Source organism: Cricetulus griseus, chromosome 4 (genome assembly GCF_003668045.3).
Source record: "Cricetulus griseus strain 17A/GY chromosome 4, alternate assembly CriGri-PICRH-1.0, whole genome shotgun sequence".
Classification (NCBI taxonomy): domain Eukaryota; kingdom Metazoa; phylum Chordata; class Mammalia; order Rodentia; family Cricetidae; genus Cricetulus; species Cricetulus griseus.
Window position 1 is genome coordinate 141,355,029 of NC_048597.1, and position 21,785 is coordinate 141,376,813.

Sequence of the window (21,785 nt, forward strand, 5' to 3'; positions counted from 1 at the left end):
TCACACCAGACTGAGCTTAGCAGCTCAATTTTCCAGAAATAAAGTCAGTCCAGGCTTCTAAGGCAAAGGCAGGATTCACATGTCCGTAGCTTACTGGACACAAACTCAGTCCTCACAAATCCTGGGTGCAGCCCAGGGTCAGGTGACACATTCCCTTAAACCCTGCCCACTAGACCTAAAGGATCCTCATGTGTAAAATGGGAAAAGCCTGAAAAGCTGAGTGAAGTGAAAGCGCTGCTGGAGGCAAGGATAGGGAGTAGCAGTGGAAGGACCAGAATCTGACCTCCTTGTCTCGCTTTCACATCCTCAGCACCTGGTTGTGACCTGGTGCATCCTTTGGTCAAGGCTGATGGTGAATAGTACCAGCAAGCTTTTCGGGGTGGTACCCGGCATTAACTTTCTTATCCTAACTACCCCTTACCTCCTCTCAACACCTGCTGTCTACTGGGAATGGTTAGCATTAAGAACCATGGAACTGTGAAGGGATATTTTTAGCAAAGACAGAGGAAAGCAGAGAAGGCTCATTTCCCGACATCAGGAATGTACCCTCAGATCCATGTAAATGGACCTCAAATCACATAAGTGGATGATTAGTTGTACCTTATAAGACATTTTCCGTATCTACCCATGGAGGAAAGAGATAGAACTTGTCAAATCCTGCATGAATAGGAGTCTTGGAAAGGAAAGAATTAATTTTCCCCATTAACACAAGACATTACCTTCAGACACATAGAGTCCTTCGTAATTCTCTCTTTCCCCCCTGTCACCAAACAGCTAAAGCAGCGACAGAGAGAGCCAGCTTGCCCTGGTGGTAGCATTTCTATTCTTGGGCCTGCATTGTCAAGACACTATACACAATTAAGGGACATGGGTCATTTCTGCAGTGCACATGCCAGGTTTGTGCTCCTTGCTCGGTGGGAGAACCAGGGCTCCTGTCCTAGAACTCTGTCCATCCACCTGATCATTGGAGTTCTAGAATTTAAGGAGTTATTCAAGATTCTGATCATGAACCACATTTCTGGATTAGGAGAGGTTGTGAAACATTGAAAATGATAGTGACCTTGGAGAGCATCATATGCAATTTTTACATTTGATAGAAAAAACTAATTGAGGCTTGGATTGCTAAAAAATACTTATTCAAATTCAGATAGCACATTAGTAATAAAACTGAGATTGTATCCCAGGCATTCTAATGTCTGATTCAATGTTGTCTCCAGCATTTCTATCTGCTGACATGTAGGCACAGAAGGCCATGTGGCAGAAAACTTCTAAGGTGACTGCACTAAGAGAGGACAGATGTCTTTGGGTAGCAGTCAGCTTAATCACAGCTGAAGTTCGATGCAAGACTAAGACTGACACCTAAAACAACCCAAAGTGCAGGCGAGAAGAACCCTTGATGCAGCAGTTTCTAAGGGGCCCCTCCTGCCTGAGGAGCAGACTGTGGATTGAACGTGGATTGAATGTTACTGGGGCAAGCACTGAGTGTGTGAACGGCACTATCTCCTGTGATGCTTCAGAGCTCCGACCTTTCTGCTCTGCCAAGTGTGCAGAATGTTCCCGGCTGTTGCCTGCATGCCAATTGGCCTAAGGTAGAGGTTGCTTTGCCTGGAAGCTAATACGGGTATTTAAAAAGTATTAATGCGTGTTGTTAATTTACATCATTGTCACATGACTGCACTGTTGGGAACCTAGAATCAAAAGCAAGAAATGAAAGATGAAGTGTTTGGTGGTATCTGGCAGTACGCAGGCACAGGCCTCACTTGATAATATGGGAGCATTGTCCTTCTTAGAAGGACATTTCCCCACCGTGTGAAAGGCCCCAGGGCATTTTTTTAACACCAGAGCCCATCCAAACCATTTCAGAAAGGCCCTGCTCTGATGTCTAGTTTGCCTTATCTTCAAGGATCTTTGGATTCTATCTGGGCTTCTGTCATGCAGCTTCTCTGGCTGGTATAGCCTCCCATTGTCAGATTATTATCTCTCTTACCAGAGAAGTGTGCAGCTGGTGGACCCTGAGCTTTCAGAGAACAATTGCACACATGCTCTTTCTTGACCCAGCAGAGTCATGCTTGAGAGGGCCCTCAGCCCACTTGGGGCAAAGCCACAGCCTCTCATTGCATTGAAAACTGAGGGCTCAGCCAGCCTCACTTGTAGCAAAGGCAGATGAACTCCAGGGCCTGATGATACCTTTCAACAGGGTGCTGGTACTGTGTTCACCTGTTCTGTCATCCAGACCAGCACACATTTTAATAATTATAGAAAGAACAGTGCCCACTGTGTCTATCTCAGGCAAACTGTCTACAAAAATAATAAAGGCAACATGAGTCATTATACACTGGTAAATCATGGAGACATATCCTAAGAGGTGGACTTCATAGAGCATATGTACTGAACACAGACTTGAAGTGCCATTGAGGGATACAGTAAACTATAGGAATAAGAGGCTGGTGTAGGTTGGCACAGCTGGCTACTTATATCAAAAAATTGAAAATAGAAGGTATATGCCCCAAATTAACAATAAAAGTTTAGTATGGTAACAACACAAATTGGCAACCACTATCTGTCATATGTCTGTATGTAATTGTGTATATTATACTTGCATTCCACTGGCATTATTATATAAGCAAAACCTCACATCACACACATATATATGCCTTGTATTGTCACTAGGACACTGAACATCATTCCATTGTAGCCATATGGGATCATCATCATGAAAAGGAGTCCTTGCAAAAATGTCATTATGTGGGTTAAGTTTAAGTTAAACAGTTGGGGAAGGAGTCAGAAAACATAGAAGTAAGAAAGAAACCAAGGGGCATAGAACCCACACATTTCTCTGTTATTATAAATCATTGAAAACATTGTGTCCTTCCTGACCCTGGCTGATTCTGATTCTGAGCTCTGCTGTGGGTCAAGAAGCCACTTCAACAAAGTGAGTGCCCTTCAGCAATTCTGGTGTTCTGTAGCCACAGAGCTCATTGTGGTCCAATGCATTCGGTTCTTTTAAGATGCCATTTTCTTGAAGAAACTAGACCTTGGTGAGAGGCAGTGCTGCTTATACTGGAGCAGGATCAAGTCCAGCCTTCTGAATACCTGTGCAGATAAAATACAGTGTCTCTTCAATGCCTTGGTGGGTTTTTTTTTCTCCCTGTTGCTGGCTGTTATTCTTACTGCTCAGAATCACTTGCACTATGTGTTATAGAAATAATAACTACTGGTTCAGGGTGTAATTAATAGTAATAATAATAAGAGAGCCTATAAAATAAATAACAGTTTTCAAGTATTCTTAAACACTTTGCCAATAACTTACCTATTTAAGCTCCTCTATTTTAGAATGATTATTTTTTCTTCCATCTGTATACTCTTTGGCTCTGAACTGTGTGGTTTATGCTAGATTATTTGTTAAGATGCAAATGCTATTTATGCTTCCTTTTCTAGGTAGAGTCTTGCTGTGTGACTCTGGCTGGACTTGAACTCTGTGTAGAACATGCTAGCCTCAAATTTGTACCTATCATGCTTCATCCTGCCTCTTTTTCCAACTCAATAGTTGTATTTTTATTAACCCACATATACTACTTTGCTCAGTAGATTGGTCTCTGTCTGTCTGTCTGTCTGTCTGTCTCTCTCTCTCTCTCTCTCTCTCTCTCTCTCTCTCTTCTCTTCTCTCTCTCTCTTGTATCTAATTTCCCTGGCCCGTGTCCCACATATTTATTTAAAGGAATGTGCCCCATCCTTACAGGCACACCATTTATGTTCATGTCATGCAATCAGGATGACATTCAATAGACAATAGCATCATCTGTGTTCTAAGAATGCTGCACCCTTGTTCAGTCTGTATAATGGTGTCTGTAAATGTATGTTTTCAGGAATGACCAATTTGCTATTAGGTAACAATGGGTATGCACCTCCCTGGGTATGTTCTTAGTATTCCTAATTGTCTGTAGTTCTTTATGTATGGTTATGGTCTCCTGAACTTTATTCTGTCCATGTCTGAATGCCTATTGTTTCTGTCCTTGTTCAGTTCATGTTTAAGCAGTTTATACTTATGTATTTACAAATACACATACAAACACATGTACACACATTTAAATACATAACTAATGAAAAAAGATGCCATGATTTTTTTCATTTTTTATTATTTTTAATTACTCATAATTTACATATCCTCTCCCCCCCTTCCCTCGCCCTCCCATTCTCCCATGTTCTGACTCCTTCCCAGGGATAGGGATGCCCTCTACCAAGTACCTTCAAAGTCTGTCATATTGTTTGGGGGAGGGTCTAGGCCCTCCTTGCTGTATCTGGGCTGCAATAGTATCCCTCCATAGGGAATGGGCTCCCAAAGTCCATTTGTGCTCTAGGCATAAAGAGTGGCTCCACTGTTAGAGGACCCATAGACTGTCTTGGCCTCCTAGCTGGCACCCACATTCAGAGGGTTTAGTTTGGTCCAATGCTGTTTCCCCAGCTTTATGACTAGGGTCTCCATTCCATCAGTAGGTCAGGTCCATTGTTTCTTCAGGTCTCTCCATCCCTGTCTTAGATGCCATGAATTTGCAAAAGATCAAATCAGAGTGTATGAAAGGTTTGGAAGGCAAGAAAGAAAAGAGGGAAATCACATAATTATATTATAGTCTAAATAAATCAATAATTTTATGAAGGGTCATATCCTAGTTCTTCCTACATATACTGAGTCCTGTTTAGAAAAGAGAACATAAGGCAGCTCAGTTACTAGGCATCTTCACTGTGCTTTGGAAAGAGGCTACTCTCTCTGCTGGAGTATTTGTGATATTTTATCTGCTGGGGACTGACAGACAGCAGTGGATACTTTCAGCCCCTCCTTGACTGTCAGTGCCTTGTACCACAGCCAGGACTCTTCCAGCCATCCCTGCAATAAAACTTCAAGTGTCAAATTTCTGACATTGTATTCATCAGACACCAACAGTGGACAGATCTGAATACACTAAGATAAGCACAGACTTTTGTACTCAAGGCCATGAGTGACATCTCAGAAGAGGAATACTCATGAGCAAGACCAGTACTTGGAATGCAAAGGCATTGAATTCCATCTATGACCCTGGATTCTCATCCCTGTTTACCCCATAGAGTACCCTGGGAACTTTGAGAAGGAACCTATACCTGGGAACCACTCTCAACCATCAACCTACATATGCAGGCACAAGAGACCACCCTCAAATTGCTCCTTGAGGTGTCTCACTGATAGGAGACAGTGAGCAAACCTTATAATCTAGGCATGTCCTCCTGGGTCTGCTGTGAGTCCCCAGGTACCCCTTATACTCCAAATGCCAGACAGACCCTTTATTTCCTCTTAGAACATTTGTCCCAGAGGAGCCACCTGACTCACTTGCTTTTCCTGTGGTCCTGTTTGTCTAATCAGAACATGGGAACAGAGTTTTCCAGATCCACTGACTAGCAGCTGCAGCATCCTTATTGACATGCTCCTCCCCCCGCTGGGGCTCAGCTACCTTTCACAGGAGCAGACTGACCTTGTCATCATCCAGCATGCTGTCAACCCCAGGGAAGGCAGCCAGCCAACACACCATTCTAGATGGGGCAGGTGCTGACAGCTACAACCCGAGAAAGGTTCTCTGAGCCCAAGACAAAACACTTTTTGTCACTGCCAGCAAGTGAGTCGTTGACCCAGGGGCTCAGTTTCCCAACCAAAATTCTGTTAGCACAATTCAATCTCTTCTATTAATTAAGACAGAAGGAAATAGTGAGTTTGTCTCACTTTTCATTAACTCTAGTGCAGAGAAGGGAATAGCCTATCAGAGAGCCTGGAGCAGGCAAGGAAGCACTACAGTCCACACTCCTCTATCTAATTAAGGAGTAGCCTAAGCTTGCTTATTGCCAGTAGGTAAGGGATGAGGAAAGACTAGTGATGTGAAAAAGCCTGGGTGAGGGGCAGCAAATAAGAGAAAGGATTGTATAGACTCCATGCCTCAACCTGAACACAAGCTGTATGTTTTTAGTGCACGGCAGATGCCGTGAGTTAGTCAAAGAAGTGGAACATGTTATTCCTGTTCAGATGTAGGTGATTTAGACAATTAGACAACCACTATATTGAGGGAAGAACAAACAGTTCAAAACCTAGGTTACCTGAGAAGACCTGAATTTCCAATGCTATGAACTGAACTGAGAATAAACTCATTCCCATTACCAATGTTTTTGAAGTATGGAAGATGGGAGCTCTTAGGCCTAGATGGATAGCTCAAAGGTTAAGAGCAATGATTGCTGTTTCAGAGGTCCTCGGTTCTATTCCTAGCACCCCACCTGTAACTCCAGATCCAGGGGATATGACACCCTCTTCTGGCTCCAAAGGGCACTGTATATAAGTAGTTCACAGATATGCATGAAGGCAAAATATTCAATTAATAATTCATTTAAGAAAATTTTATAAAGAAGAGATCTCTTGTGTTAGGAAGTGTGTGGCTTAGAGTAATTCAGGGAGACCTGTAGGAAGGAGAAGTCGATGCTATTTGGGCCATCCAATTCATAGAAGGTAGCATTTCTCCCTTCCATTCACACTCTGTCTCACCTATGAGAAATGGGTGACTAAGTACTTGTTAAGTGCTAAGACACCACTGGGTTAGATAAGGAGATATATATATGTGTTATAGAAATTAGGATTACCTGCTTGGGGGCAGTGGTGCATGCCTTTAATCTTAGTACTTGGGAGGCAGAAGCAATTAGATCTCCGAGTTTCAGTTCAGCCTGGTCTACAGAGTGAGTTACAGGACAGCCAAGGAAAAAAAAAAAAAAAAAAAAAGTTTTGAAAAATCAAAAAAAAAAAAAAGGAAATAAAGAATGAAGGGAGGAAGAAAGAAAGAAATAGGAAAGGAAATATTTCCCTTGTGTGCTCACTTCTTTTCTGACTCATCTTTGCAGGCACAAGGTCCCCATGAGTCTGGAAAATTTTGGTCACTCTAGTGCTCAGGCTCAGGTTTATGCCAGTGCTTGGGTACCAAATCATGTGTCCTTATTGTGCCATCCTAGCTGTCTTCAGTCCAAAGAGAGTGTTAAGAACCTGAGTCCATCTTGGTTTCCCAGTCCAGCTTTAGTCCAACCTGACAGAACATGTCAGCCAGTGCGTGCTGCCTCATAAACATGGTGTACTGTGGGTATAAAGGAGCAAAAAATTTGTTCTTCCATAGCTTGCCTTGCTGCCTAGCTTCAGTGAAAAGACAAAAGTTTATTTGCCTAAGTTGATTGGAAAGCCTCACTGTAAGGTGATAGATAGATCATCAAAAGTCTGCACAAAATCAACATGTGTATGATTCCAACACCCCAAGCTCAGTACTTCTGGGGATCATCAGTAAGAGCTCCTGTCATTGGACCTCATGGGCACTCCTCATTCGCTCAAAAGGATTTCTGTGGAGTCCATCATCTACCACTACTACTATCTGTCTTGCCTCTTATTTCTTCCTGCCTCTTCTTCCTGAGAGCTCCCCACCCCAAGCCTTCTCCTTCCCACTGTGCCTCCTGAAACTCCAGTCCCTGCCCCCCTATGATTACCTCCTGCCACTGGCTTCTCTGAGGCTCTCACCCTCTGGGCATGTTCTTCAGTGTCACCTCCTGACAGGTCTCATGGCAAAGCTGTGACAGGTGCTGGTGTTTAACTTCACAGAGCAATTTCGGTAGCGAGACCTGTAGCTGTAAATAGCATGTATAGAAGGATGGCAGGGATGGGGACACCTGAGGTGACTTAATTGTTTCCATAGGATAACCTCACCTTGCCTCAAGAAGAGGATGGTGACTTTGATGATGTGAACACTCCAGTCAAGAGAGAGAGAGAAAGGAAAGGATACATTCTAAAACTGTCCCAGGGGTTTTCAGAGAGAAGAGATAAGGTTCAGTCCAGAACAATAATCTCCCAAACATGGAAGGCTGAAGTCTTTGACCTCTCTTCCTTCCAACTGTGCCCTAAGGAGTCTGCTGGAGAAACAGGAGGGAAGATCAGGTTTAAGACAGATGGCCTACATGCAGCTGGCTGGGGATCAGGATAGAAGGGAGCAAAGAGGGTGAGGGGGCCTCTGGGTGTCTCCTCGGACTTCCTGTCTGATCTATTCATCCCCTAATACTTACATTACTTCCAGCTGTGAGATATCTTCCTGCCCTCTTGTACCTTCTGTGAGAGATCTAGAAATAGCAAGGAACTTAAATACCAAGCTAAAGATAGAGCAAAGTAACAATCTGCTTGAAGTTTTGGGCTCCTGCAATTATTCTTGTTCTCTATAGTGTTGGTGCCAGCCTGCCCCCGCCACCACCCATGAAGTGTCCAACACAACTCCTGGATCTTTGTAGGCTTGAGTTAACTGACTGTTAGTGATTTCTGGGACAGTAATCTGGCCAAGAATTCTTCCTCTCACTTAGTTTCTGTTTACATCTCCATTCCAAAGACAGAGGTGTGCCTGGTGATGAAGTTGTTCTGGGACCTTAGTAAATAAGAACATGCACCTGCATCCATAGAACCAAGACTGTGTCAGAACAGGTGACATCCTGGAAGAGCCCCCTTTGTAGCTGCATAGATCTCAGTCTTATTAATATTATGCATTGAATTATCATCTTTGAAATACTCCATCCTTCCAAAGAAATAACCCTTGTTTATTTTTTAAAACTTTTACTGGGGGTGCCTGAAGGCGTGAGGAAGATTCATAATGCCTCTGGTTCCTGGGCTTGAGATGGAACATCACACATAAAGAAAATTTGAGAAACTATCCCAGACTCCTGCATTAATGTCTTTTGTCTGAGAAAATGTTATAGTCGGGTAGCCTTTATTACAAGAAATCTCTTCAAATGGGTCTTCACCATCCTGAGGATCCCCGACATCTGGCATGTCCCAGGTGTCTCTCTTACCTTCCTCATTTTATTACATTTCCCCATCTTTCCATTATCCAATCTTGCGCATCCTTCAAACTTTGCCTACTTCCTGCCGCTTCTCTGAAGTATGGAGTCAGAAGTGTATAGTCAGTGTCAAAAAGTGAAGGGAAAGTGTCTGTCCTGCAGCTTCGAGGGCTCCCAGCATCTAGCAATCTTAATGGATTGTGCTTTAAAAATCTCATCCAACCTTCAAAGTAGGTATGGCCATCTAGAACAAACCACCTTCACAGGGCCTCTTCCCATAGTTCAGCAAAGAAGCCTACTGGTAGAGATGCATGGTTCTATTGAAGGAACCGGCTTCCCTTTTGGCAGCCATAACAGCCGAACACGTGCTTGCCATAAACCTGCCTTGGTCACGTAGAGGTCAGATGCCTGTCTCGTGACAAGGAACCTTAGTCACTTAGAGGTCAGATGCCTGTCTCGTGGCAAGGAACCAATCAGAAGTTAGCTGGTGGCGCTATGCTTTACGACCCTGGGTGTGCTTTACGGACAAGCGCACGACAATGATGTAAGAGCATAGCAACCACCCTGGGAGGGCCTATGGGCCATAACAACCAGTTGACCAATCAACACAGGGCAAGCCCTCCAAGCCTGGAAGCACACCAATCGTGAGCGTACCTGTGCGTACCCCTAGACACTCCCCTTACGCTGCCCTATAAGATCTTTTGGGAGACCCAAGGAGCCGTCTTTCCTAGCTGTCCGCCATGGCGGGTGGGTGAAAGACCCGAGCTAACATGGGGTTAGCTCGTTAAATTACAATAAAGCCTCGTGCAGTTTGCAGCAAGCTCTCGAATCCGCCTGGTGATTGGGGTGACCTCGAACCTGGCCTGAGACCCCGGATACTTGAGTTTTCGGGGGTCTAACACTATCAGGTCAAGGAGAGTCAGTGGGAAAGAGTTGCAAGTATTTGGGCCTCAGCTTTGGTGTGTCCTCTGAGTTTCTGAGGTACTTGCACTTTTGGAGATGCGGTGCAGGCAGATCTCGGCGTGAAGGGGGCATTGCCTTGACCTGATAACCACATCATGGATTGAGCTAGATTCACATCACTGTGACAGACACCTGAGATGTTCAGAGTATGAAGAGAATGGGGGATGTCTGTGCCTCCTGGGCTGAGGGAACTCAAGGTCATGGTTGGTTGTTTCACTGTGGTCCTGTGCCAAGGCAGTGCAACATTGTGGAAACATAATCCAGGGCAATACCACTCCTTTTCTAGCCAGGAGAGGCAGTGGGGGAGGGTCATGGTCCCCTATCACCTCCAAGGCTACACCTCATCCATCTAACAGCTCCCATTAGATCACACCTCTTAAAATGCCATCTCCCAATGGCATCAGGTTTATCCTAGAACTCTGACACATGAGCTGTCAGGCAACATTTAAGATCCAAACTACATCCCAGACACAGTCAGTCATGAGCCTGTGATTATCTGGGACAGCACCAGGCACCTAAAGGCTGCCTGGTGCTGTCATTGCTGCAGGGTGGTCTCAAGGCCAGTAGCACAGTTGCACTTGAGCACTAGTGGGAAATTCAGACAGAAGCTTGGAACCCACTCCAAGCACATGAATGAGAATAGGATTTTAAGTCCCTAAGGAATTTATATGCAAAATAAAATCCTGAGAAGCACTTCCCCTCTCATACAAACTTGACAAAATCTGTTTTCTCACTTAATGAGGTAGTATTATCATAAGGAGTCCCGCTCATTGTACCTTTTCTTTCTCCCTTTTGTGCTGTTATATATCCATCCCATCAAATCAACATTGCAGGAAGTGAAAACCAGCCCTTGCATGCCGGAGGGTGTTTAGGAATCCCCCACAGAGTGCCCAGTCTGTCTTGCTCACACAGAGGTATGTGGCCTCCATGTCTTGTGAAGCCATTCTTCAGCCTGCAAGTCAGTTCTCCTGAGTTGACTGGCACTCTTGAGCCTGACCAGAGCATTTCCTGGGTATCTTCCCAGTGTCTACCCTAAGCTGTGGCTCTCTTATTTTGCCCAACAGAAGAAAACACTAGCCCTGTTTGAGGCTCCTGCCAGGCCCATTATAGGTAGCTCATCTGTTTTGCTGATGCTCTGTGTATTAATTACCTGGAGACAAGCATCCTGTAATACATTCTTTTAAAGAATAATGGGCTCTTGCCAAAGATAACCAAACTTCCCATTCTTCCATATTTATTCATTACCAAAAACAAAACAAACAAAAATCCAAAGTGGGAATGGCGTCATTTAGGTATGTTTGATTTCATTCTTGTTTTACTCTTAAAAAAAAAAAAAAAATCTCCCAGGAGTCAGTCAACCCAGTTTCAACAAAGGAAATACAATTTATCTTTGTTAAACTCTCAAACTAAGTGAAATCAGAGTTCTGCAGATTTAGAAAAAAGGGAGAAGATGCTTACATCTCCCTACTAAACCAGTCTGATCAACTGTGGGGTATAGGGCTTTGATCAGCCACACCACGCTAGCTTTCCAGAGAATGGGGCCTTATGCCTTGTTTGGGAGACCCCATGCTCCCCAACTTCTTTTTCAGCTGTTCTGAGATCTTCTCTTGTGCCTGGGGATCAATTTCAGAGTAACACCATTGCAGACTTGTACCAGAGTGCTAGGCTGGTAGTCTAGGGACTACCATTCCAGACACTCAGGGGGCTCTTCCTCTATACCTATTGCTCAGTCTCCAAGATGGTTCAGCTGGATTTGCCAACCTCTCTAATTCATGCCTGTGAGGTTTCCCCGAGGTCTGTTGACCAATGCAATATTTCCTCATAATCACAAGGAATGGAGCTAACAGAAGTACTGGCTTGGGGTGACTCTAATAATTTCTATAGATAGGGTCCTGGAAATATGTTTTCCTAAGGCATCATATTTTCTAGGGATGGCTTTAATAAGCAGCATCTAGGGACTAATATTATATTCTAGCTGGAGAATAAAGCTGGGGAAGGCAGAGTGTGTCAAAAAGCAACGGGACATGGGCAGCACACATGCCAGAAGTTCCCTGAAGCCTAGATCTTGAATAGCTAGGATGTGAAATCACTCCCCCAACCCCACATGCTCCCTGTAGATACAACACTTTCCTGCTCCATAGCCAGAGTGGACACAGAATGGTTGAGCGAGCACACTTTGGGTCAGAATATGCCTTTGGGTGGTAGGGGAAAGTATGACTGTTTCCTGAGCTTTTATTGTTCTGCCTAAGTCTCAGGAGCACAGAGGATCAGGCAGCAGGTCTGTGAGAAAAGAAAATGATTCTGCCTTTTGGTCTTTACACTGCTAGGATTTTCAGGGGTGCATAGTGTTCCAACAGAACTCAGAGAAAGTGAGCTTGCTCCCTAGCAATGAACCAGGGCATAGGATGGGAAGGGGTAAAGGGAAGGGTCCTGGCTTCAGTAAAAGCATACAATAACACATGAAAGCAAAACAATTTTTCAACCTTCAAATATTTTGGATATCAATCTGCTAACTTTATATGTGTGTAAGGGTGAGGCTTTTAGGATGACCCCCAAAACCAGGTATGGAATCTTTGGGGTGTTCTAACAACTAGAGGCCCATTTCTTACTGTGTTTATTTTTGACAAGTTTTCAAGCAGTTTTTATATCTACACAAAATAACTCATCCATCAATTCTCTAGTCTACTCCACTGTAGTTTAAATTTTTAAATTTTAAAGTGACAACTAAAATTGTATTTATTTATCATGTACAGCATAATATTTTTAAAAATATATATGGACATTGTGGAATGGCTCAATCGAGCTGGTTATTTATTATCTGTCTCAGGTTGAAAGTGAACCAGGAACTTTGGATTTATTTGTATTAAAATGTGAAATACATTACATTTATCCTATACTACAAGGAATTAGTTAGCTTTTATTTTATATGCAAAGGCATTTCTATACAATGAAAAAATAAAAAATATTGTTTATAAAAACCTAACGTTACTTGCAGTGTTTTATTATATTATTGATCATGACAGATCTGTTTAAGCTGTCAAGCTTTATTAATGAACTGGGATATTTATAATGCACGTTCTTAATTAACTCTTACAATAATCATTGAAGAAAATATTGATAGTTCATTATCATCAAATGCTCTACACAAGTTAATGTGATTTGCCTGCAAATACACTTATTCAAGACTCCATCACAGAATATTTTACTTTGTAGCACCCTATCTCTTTGTTGGATGTTCAGCCCCATTCCCTGGCTTTGCCTATTCCCTTTACATTCTCACACTCCTCAATGTTTCTGTCTCTAGAGTAACAGGTCTACATTGTTTTCTGCCCCATCTCTGTCTTCCCAGAAGGCCAGGGCTTTGTGAGCGAGGATGAATACCTGGAAATCTCTGACATCAAACGCGACCAGTCCGGGGAGTACGAGTGCAGCGCCTTGAACGATGTTGCTGCACCTGATGTGCGGAAAGTAAAAATCACTGTCAACTGTGAGTTGATCCGCTGTTGGGGAATTCTCAAGGGAAAGCGGGCAGGGATTAAACCAACAGTCTAGAAATGACAGCACCTTTTTCCCGAAGCCCCATACTCCAGGGCAGAGTTTTATCAGATTGCTTGGCTCATCAACACCTGTGATGTCATTTAGAGCTGGAGTCTTCCCGGGACTCTCAAAGCTCTCAACAAGTGAGGGCTATGACTAATTTCAGATGGATTTGAAGGCCTGAAAGGCAAATATAACACCTTCACATTTAAATGTAACATCTTAAAATAAATGGTCGTTTTACTAAGAGGAGGGGGGGTGTCACCATTGGACAAATGATTCTTCTTCCCTGGAGTCACTTTTTTTTTGGTGGGGGGGGGCTTGCTTGCTTTTGTTTCCACAGACCCTCCCTATATCTCAAAAGCGAAGAACACTGGTGTTTCAGTCGGTCAGAAGGGCATCTTGAGCTGCGAAGCCTCTGCTGTCCCCATGGCTGAATTCCAGTGGTTCAAGGAAGATACCAGGTAACTTGAAGGAACTGGGACTGCTCTGAAGCAGAGCCGATTAATCATGCGTCCCCCTAGATGGTGGGTAATAAACTCCAGGGGGAAAATAAAGCAAGATAAAAATATGTTATAACCTCCTTTGTAACCGAGTTTCCTTTTAGAATCAGAAGTGAGAAGAAAAGGAAAAAAAAATGAAGGAAGTCAACAAAATGAATTGACCTTGTTTTAGAATTTTGGGTTAGTCATGGATTTGGCAGGCTCCAGTGAGTTGTCTTTTGAATACGACGATTCCTTTTTCCTCATAATAGAGGACATGGCACTTAAAACTTGTGTTGAAGGGCTGGGATAGTCAAAAGAAAGGCATTTGAATAGGACATCATTGTGGTAATTCTAGGACTCCCCTTTGCTTTCTTTTAATACCTGCTGCTTCCCTTGATGGTGGGTCCAGACCAACAGTGCTTTGTCCTACTGCAGGTTAGCCACTGGCCTGGATGGAGTGAGGATTGAGAACAAAGGCCGTATATCCACTTTGACTTTCTTCAATGTCTCAGAGAAAGATTATGGGAACTATACCTGTGTGGCCACAAATAAGCTTGGGAACACCAATGCCAGCATCACACTGTATGGTGAGTGCAGGAAGCCTGGATCTGGAGGGCTTGGCCATGTGAGGGAGCTCCAGGAGCTTGGGAGGGTAATAGACACAGTCTGCTTGGCCTGTTTCCATCCATATTGCTCAACCCACCACCCTTAGCTAAAAAGTACTCCTCTCTATCATTCCTCTGGCATGCCATGCAGTCATGTTTCCAAGATAATTTATTCTGGCCAGGTTTGCTCCTTTTAAAAGGAGTAAGCCAAATCTGGATGAACTGTGATTGTGGATTCCATATGAGACAGAAATTCATGGGAAAATTCAACAGTAATATCATCTGAAGACAAATGAGAAGACAGAAGTTTGTGGGAACAAATGAGAAGCAAATTGTAAGATGTGATAACTTCCATAATAAGAGTCTGTGTTCCTGGGATCTCAGTCCTAGTTTTAAACCAAGTCAACTGTTGTCATCCTGATTCTCCTGTGGATCACCAGGTCATCTTCTCATACAAGGGGATAATTGGGGAACAGAAGTCTGAGTCCTCATCAGGAGGGCCCTTCTATTCCCCTAAAAGCTCAGACCATGTTCTGGAGATCTATTTCTCCTTATGGATGGAGATGCCAAGGGGCCATAAATGGCTGCTTTGGAAGCCCTTCCCCTTCCTCACTCCATCTTCCCATACTACTGTGTCCATATTTCCACACAACGTTTCATTTCATAGACCAGCATCAGCTTACAGTGGTATTTCATATATGTGTGTATGTGTTTATTTGCTGAGGTTTGATGAGAGGGAATCATCTGATGAACAGGGTGCAGACCCATTTTTCCATGTGCACCTCAGATGTAACAAGCTTGACATGTACTGAACTTTGTCCACCAACCATCTGAAATGTGTGATCTATGTCTTCTGTTTTCTCTCTGCATTGTGTGTGCATTGTGCTGTGTGTGTCTTAGAAATAAGCCCCTCATCAGCAGTGGCAGGTGGGTACAGCATGCTCCTTCCTTCCTCTGCCTGCCTGAATGCCTATGCTCTTGTATTTTAAGCCTACTTCAAAGATAGGCTTGCCTGCACCCTTCCCTAATATGTTCTCTATAGTAGGTTGCAAAGGGGTATGGCTTGACCATTCCAATAACGAGCATGTAGAATGTGATGGCTTTCATGGAAACTTAGGGAATTTGATTAGGGAGCTTAGAAGAAGTGAATTCACCCTACCACAATCTGCCACTCCATAATAAACATCTAATCGGCCACTGCTAACAAGGCTGAGTCCTCTGCTGTGTCTGCATAGAGATGCATTGACAAGAACGCAGCCCAGAGACCAAGCAGATTATTACATGACTGTCTCGAGGGACCAGTTCTCCTCCTATGCGTGGTTTTACTTACCTTTTCCTTTTTGCCAAGACAAGGAAGGATGCTGGCTTAGTGCTAAAATTCTTGTTTTGAAATGTAAGTTCTTAGACTTATTTTTCATGATGACAATGTCTTATTTACTAAATATTTCGTGGTTTCTTGGAGTCATGTCAGGGTTGATCAGGATAAGTTATTTCTTGTATTTTACAGATTAATAAGAGAAGGACAAAGGGGTTTGGGTAATGGTGAAATATACACAGGGTAAGGATACATGTTAGATGAGACCCAGACTCAGATACTTTGTAATGTACCATTGTATTTATCCAGACGGTAATCAAATTAGGCAGCTCTACCTTCACCTCCACACTCAGACATTTGGATGCCACCATAGCTGGTTCTCAGCTCTGCATCCAGGGAGAAAGCCTGGCAGCACTACTTGTCTAAGACGTGTCCATCTCAGTCTTATGGAAAATTATAACATGTTTATTTCAGACTGTCAATGTACACGGTTGTGGATCCAGGCATGTGAAAGGCATACTGTGCCAAACCTTGAAGATCACAGCTCCTTAGTCATGATAATATAAAGGAAAAAGATTGAGATTAGAGCATCATCCAGATTCCAACCTCCATTTATTCCTTTGGCAAAGAAAGTTTCAGGATAGAATATGACCACTAGAAGAACCTAGAAATAATGACCAGATGATTTGACTACTTGAGTTCATGTCATTTTCTGCTGTCAACTGGGAATAAGTTTTGTGTCATTTAGAAACAGTACTGTGTCCTCACATAACCTTTTTTTCCCCTTATGCTCCAATTGTAATAAAGAGTGAGGAGATGAAACCATAAAGAAAAGAGAGGAGAAGAGAGCCAGCTAGGGCTCATGTATCATCTTCTCTTAGGGAACTGCTAGGGGCTCCACCTTTATGAACTCATTTAACCTGAGTACCTTCTTATTATTCCATATCCAAATATAGTCATGCTCATGGTTACACATTCAACATAATAACCTTGGAGGACATGATTCAGTTCATAATGTCGCCATAGATTCACCTCTCAATTCAGCCACATGTCAGTCAAACTCCTTCATCCTCCTTTTCCTCGACTGCTGGGATTTTGTGCCTGCCTCAAAAGGCTGATGAGAGGATTGAATAAAGGTATCTATAAATAAGTGTACATAAGTGACTTTGAAAACACCCAAAGATGGAAGGCCTCAGAGCTAAAATTAGAAAGATTGTGATTTGTCAGTAGGGCAAAATTCATCAAATAACTACAACTACTGAACTTTTTCTATAGATTCTGGATGCTATGGTTCTTTCCTGCACCTACCAAAACTTATTGTTAATTGTCCCATCTGATCACTCTTGCTATTTATATACCTGACAGGATTACTGAACAGAAGGACATCTGCTTTTGTTTCCTCCAGAGTCTTCTCTGCCCTTTAACTATAGCTCTTTCCAAGCCTTTAAGTCACATGGTCTCATTCATCTCATTAGAGTACATGCATCCATTCCTGAAGGGAGGAGGCTTCCTGGACTCTGCAGATCAGTACACTCCCCTACTTATAATCCTGTCATATCTTGATTTGCCCATTGTATTCACACAGTGAGTAAGGCTACTGTTCATTCAACAAGTATGCATTCACTATCAAGAAGGTACAACACATTATTCTGAGAGATAAGTGCGTATTCTTGACAAAGTAGGTAGATTCCCAGATTCTATAGCCTTTATCTTCATGTTCTGATTTTTTCTTCAAGTTGTTTTATTTGATGCAAGTCTTCCCCCCTTTAATCCTGTAAGATCCATGGATGTAGGAACCATGTCTAACTATATGTCTATGATCTGACATGAAGATTCATACATAGTAGTTGGTTAAGAAAATTTTGTAGATGAATGAATATATGACAATAAGCCAAGACCAAAGGGTTGTATTAATGATGCCAAAAGTTCAACTCTCAGAGACTGAGATGTGATAAGCTAATAGAGGGGCATGTCCCAGAGAGTCTCAGTGTGCAGCCTGTTGTTCTTTAGCTAACAGGCTTAGGAAAATTCTCTCGATGAGCTTGTGGTTTTTACCCATGATAGACCTCTGAGTAAGTTGGCCTCTGTGGTCTCCACGAGGCTCACTCTAATACTAAGACTGATGAATTATCATCTATAGATAAAAGTGAAAGTGTCTAGTTTGACCACCCTTCCTGTTGACTCCCAATGTTTTCCTCTCCTCAATTGACCATAAGTATACCTAATTATAACCATAAACTGCTAGAATGTACAGGACCACTACATGGGGTCTTTTCATGCCCATCTCTCTTACTTAGCCTAAAAAGTATGTTCTAAATTTCTCCTGATTTTATGTGTATGGAGATGGAGAGCTGAGATAGATAACTCAAATCACAGGGGGTTGTAAGCAGCTGAACTGTGATGTGATTGAGGCATTTTAATTCCAGGGCTTCAGTGCTTCAGTTCTACTTTAGTTCAACCCATGCAGGATTCTTGTGGCCAACTGGTATGGAATCACATATCAACAAGTTGTTTACTTGGGCCATTTTCTATATCAAATTCTCCCTTCCCTAACCATCTGTCTCTAAAACCAACTCTGTTGAGGGCCAACTTGCACACCTAGAACCAGTATGTTCATGCTTTCCAGACACATGTGCAAATCCTAAGTATACAATTGTGTCAACTCTCACAAGCTATGTCTGGACTATAACTGGGTTTTTGACAGTCTCTTTTGACTCCACCTCTGTGGTTTTAACACTTTGGTCTTATCTTCACACCCTGTTTATGTTTCTGCATGAAAAGCAACAGCCAAAGAAGGATGGGATAGAAGCAAGTTAAAAAACTAAAACTGCTAAACAAAACAAAAAATGCAAGATTATGGAAACAGTGGGTAGAGAATGGACTAGAAGGAGAACATGAGTGGAAGAAGTGGACAAAGCATAGACAGTGGATGATCATCCTAGTCCGTGCTTGATGCCAGTGTGGGAGAAGCTTCTTCCTCATCACACCAGTTATCTTCCTGCCACAGAACCACAGGGACAGAGCCTCAGGCAGAGGCCAACTCAGATAGCACACCATGTCACCCACCTTCCAGGCACCCTCGGAGCTGGGGAAAGAGTAAGATACAGAACAGAAGCTAACTGCAGCAGCTGCCAGAGCCCAGATCCAGTGAGGCAGGCAAGCTGTGGTGCTGTCTGTTGCTCAGAGCTCAGCAAAGTACAGGAGCAGAAGAAGATGGGTGCCTTGCTTGCTTTCTCTCTGCCTCTGTTCAGAGTCTGAGAAGTAATGTAAATACAAGAGCCTTTCCAAAGGACAGTCTCTTCGGGTTTCTATAGCTGTGAGGAGACACCATGACCACTGCTACTTTTGTAAAGGAAGGCATTTAATTGAGGCTTGCTTACAGGTTCAGAGGTTTAGTCTGTTGGCATCAGGGTAGGAAGCATGATGGCAGGCAGATGTGGTGCTGGTCGGGTAGTTGAGATTTCTACATCTAGATTGGCAGGTAGCAGGAAGATAGTGACACTGGGCCTGGTTTGAGCATTTGAAACATCAAAGCCCATCTCCAGTGACATGCTTCCTTCAACAAGGCCTCACCTCCTAATACTGTCACTGCCTCTGAGCCTATGGGGGCCATTTTCATTCAAACCACCACAGATGGTCTTTAACAATATGGCCCAGAACCTTGGAGATGGTGGCCCATGTCCTAAAAGCTAGAAAATCATGTGCTTCATGGTTTCATTAGCTTTATTTAGTAGCTATAGTGATTTGAAAGTCCACCTGAAGCCTGGGGCCCTTGAAGTCTTGTCAGCCCTATGTGTGACAGGGAGTGGCCAGGCTCAGCCTCTGGGCCACACTTTTGTCTCTCATGGAAGTCACTTCCTTTCCACCAGTATGCCAACAAGCTCTGCTTCCTCCTGGATATGAGCAAGAGACCCTGTCCCTCTGTCCTTAGAGTGTGAAGAAGGAAGATTTGGGGCCTGACTGCAGCCAGTACTGCAGTGTGATGTGCTTAATGAGACATATAAATGCAGGCATTTCTGGACCTTACAAGAGAGAGGGACAGTGACTGCACACACAGCCAAAAGGGATGGTGCAGAGAGAAATACAGATTTCTTAAACACCATCTGTGAAATTGTAAGACAGTTTAGTTATACTAAGAGTTAAGTATCAGGCATAGGGGCAACTCATTGGAATCTTGTTATCACAAGCAGTCCAGTTAAGGAAATATCTGGGCTCTAGGATTTCTCCCCAGGTGAAGCATCAGTACCCTCACAGCAGTGTTGCTTATAGTCCACTAGACAGCTCCTAGAGACCCAGTGATCAAACCTCCAGTTTCTTTTTTAATGGCTGTTCCTCTGGGTTAAATCTGCATAGCATACTGGGTCTCTGAACTCAACTTTCTTCAACTCACACTAGCAGTAACAAGCCCCTGTCCAAGCTACCCAACATGACCTGTGGGCAAAGCACCACACAACCTGGATTCAATGCCCTGGCCTTCACACCCTGCCCCCCAGAGTGCCCCTGCCTTCACACCCTGCCCCACACAGTGCCCTGCCTTCACACCCTGTCACACACAATGCTCCTGCCTTCATACCATGCCCCACACAATGCCCCTACTTTTACACCCTGCCCCACAAAATTCCGTTTCTGCCTTCTCTTTCCTTTTCATTATCAAAGTGTCCTGAGAGGCACTGTCTAGTCAAATGGCTCCAGGGCCTCTGTGAGGAGTGAGCACAGGGGTCTTTGGCTTCTCTCCAGCATATGTGCCTAGGCTCACCTTACATCAGGGTTTGCAGCCTTTACTCACTCCACCGCCATTTACCTCTGTCTTTCAGGATCTCTCTCCTTCATAACACCAAGATTTCTCACTTTCCAGATGCCCCACTCTCTCCCCCAGCCCCTGCCTTCAAAACTTGCTTCTGAGTCCTGTGATCACAAGGAAAGGACTTCCTTCTTACCTTCCATTTTGTCTGCTTCTGGCTTCTCTCCAAAATCCTCATAGGTCAGTCAGTCAAGGGAGGACAACAGTGAGAGCTGGAGAGGATACCTGTGTCTTCAAGTGTCACAGGAGCTGCATTTCTGGTCTGCTTTAGACTTCCTGGAGGAGTCCTAAAAATGCAAATTTGTGAGCCTTAATCTGGAACTACTTAATCAAAGTCTTGATGAATGGCCCTGGGAATGTGACTTGTAAGCAAGTTATTTAGGGACTCTTAGGCCGATGGAAGAGTTGTAGCCACAGAGTGCATCTTATTTGTGAATCTGTACCTTTAATCTGTATCTCTTGAATGCTGAGCTATAGCCTACTTCTTCCCTGCATCCCTAACAGAATCAACTGTTCTTTCTTCCTCCATTGGGTCCCCTCCCATTGAGCCTGTGCACATTACTTTCTAGCTGGACCCTCTTAATAGATCCCTCATCCTCATTTTACTTCTATTAAGCAAGGAGCCCTTGGCCAATGGACTTCAACCTTCCTGCTGCTGCCTGCTAGCCATATTCATACACTACAGACTGCATCTGCCCAGGGTGATCATCTTCACACTGGTTTCCTTTTTAGTAGTACCTCCCAACTGGCTTGTCACACATCCCAAAGGGACCTTTTCATTTCAGTGGCTGAAAATTCCTTCCTATCAGATAAGCATGAGTGTATTCTGAGATCAGTCTGCCTTACAGCCTTGCTGATTACCCACCCGCCCTCACCACCAACCCCAGGTACTCACCAGGCAGGAGACAGTCTGCTCCAGATCCTATCAGCTAAGCTAATGATCAGGGTGTTTCTGTCAGTGCATCTGTCCATTCTTTCTTCTCTTCTACAAATGTTTTATTAGTGCCTACTGTGTGCTGGTAATTATACCAAGGATGAGGAATGAGTATGGACAGAGCTTCTGATATTGTATAAACATATACAGTGTCCATTATAATAAAATGTGAGTTCCACATTCTTGGATGAAAAAGCTCTCAGTGTCAACTGCACACGGCCTTAAGAACCTAAGAATCCATTGCCACAATTCTTATTATTTCCATTTCATAGAAGAAAAGCCTAGA

The 21,785-nt window shown here is 43.5% G+C and overlaps 1 protein-coding gene across 3 annotated transcripts in view; it reads left to right on the top strand.

Moving 5' to 3' along the window:
• Opcml (opioid binding protein/cell adhesion molecule like) overlaps positions 1 to 21,785 on the top strand; it is a 522,006-nt gene that overhangs the window by 491,229 nt on the left and 8,992 nt on the right. The window contains exons 4-7 of one of the 3 annotated variants that reach the window (XM_035444368.1): positions 13,172 to 13,309; positions 13,703 to 13,823; positions 14,280 to 14,431; positions 15,350 to 15,376. In XM_035444368.1, the coding sequence (XP_035300259.1) occupies positions 13,172 to 13,309; positions 13,703 to 13,823; positions 14,280 to 14,431; positions 15,350 to 15,376 (438 nt within the window). The remainder of the gene's footprint in view (positions 1 to 13,171; positions 13,310 to 13,702; positions 13,824 to 14,279; positions 14,432 to 15,349; positions 15,377 to 21,785) is intronic. The other 2 variants (XM_027411722.2, XM_027411723.2) reach the window with 2 other exon arrangements.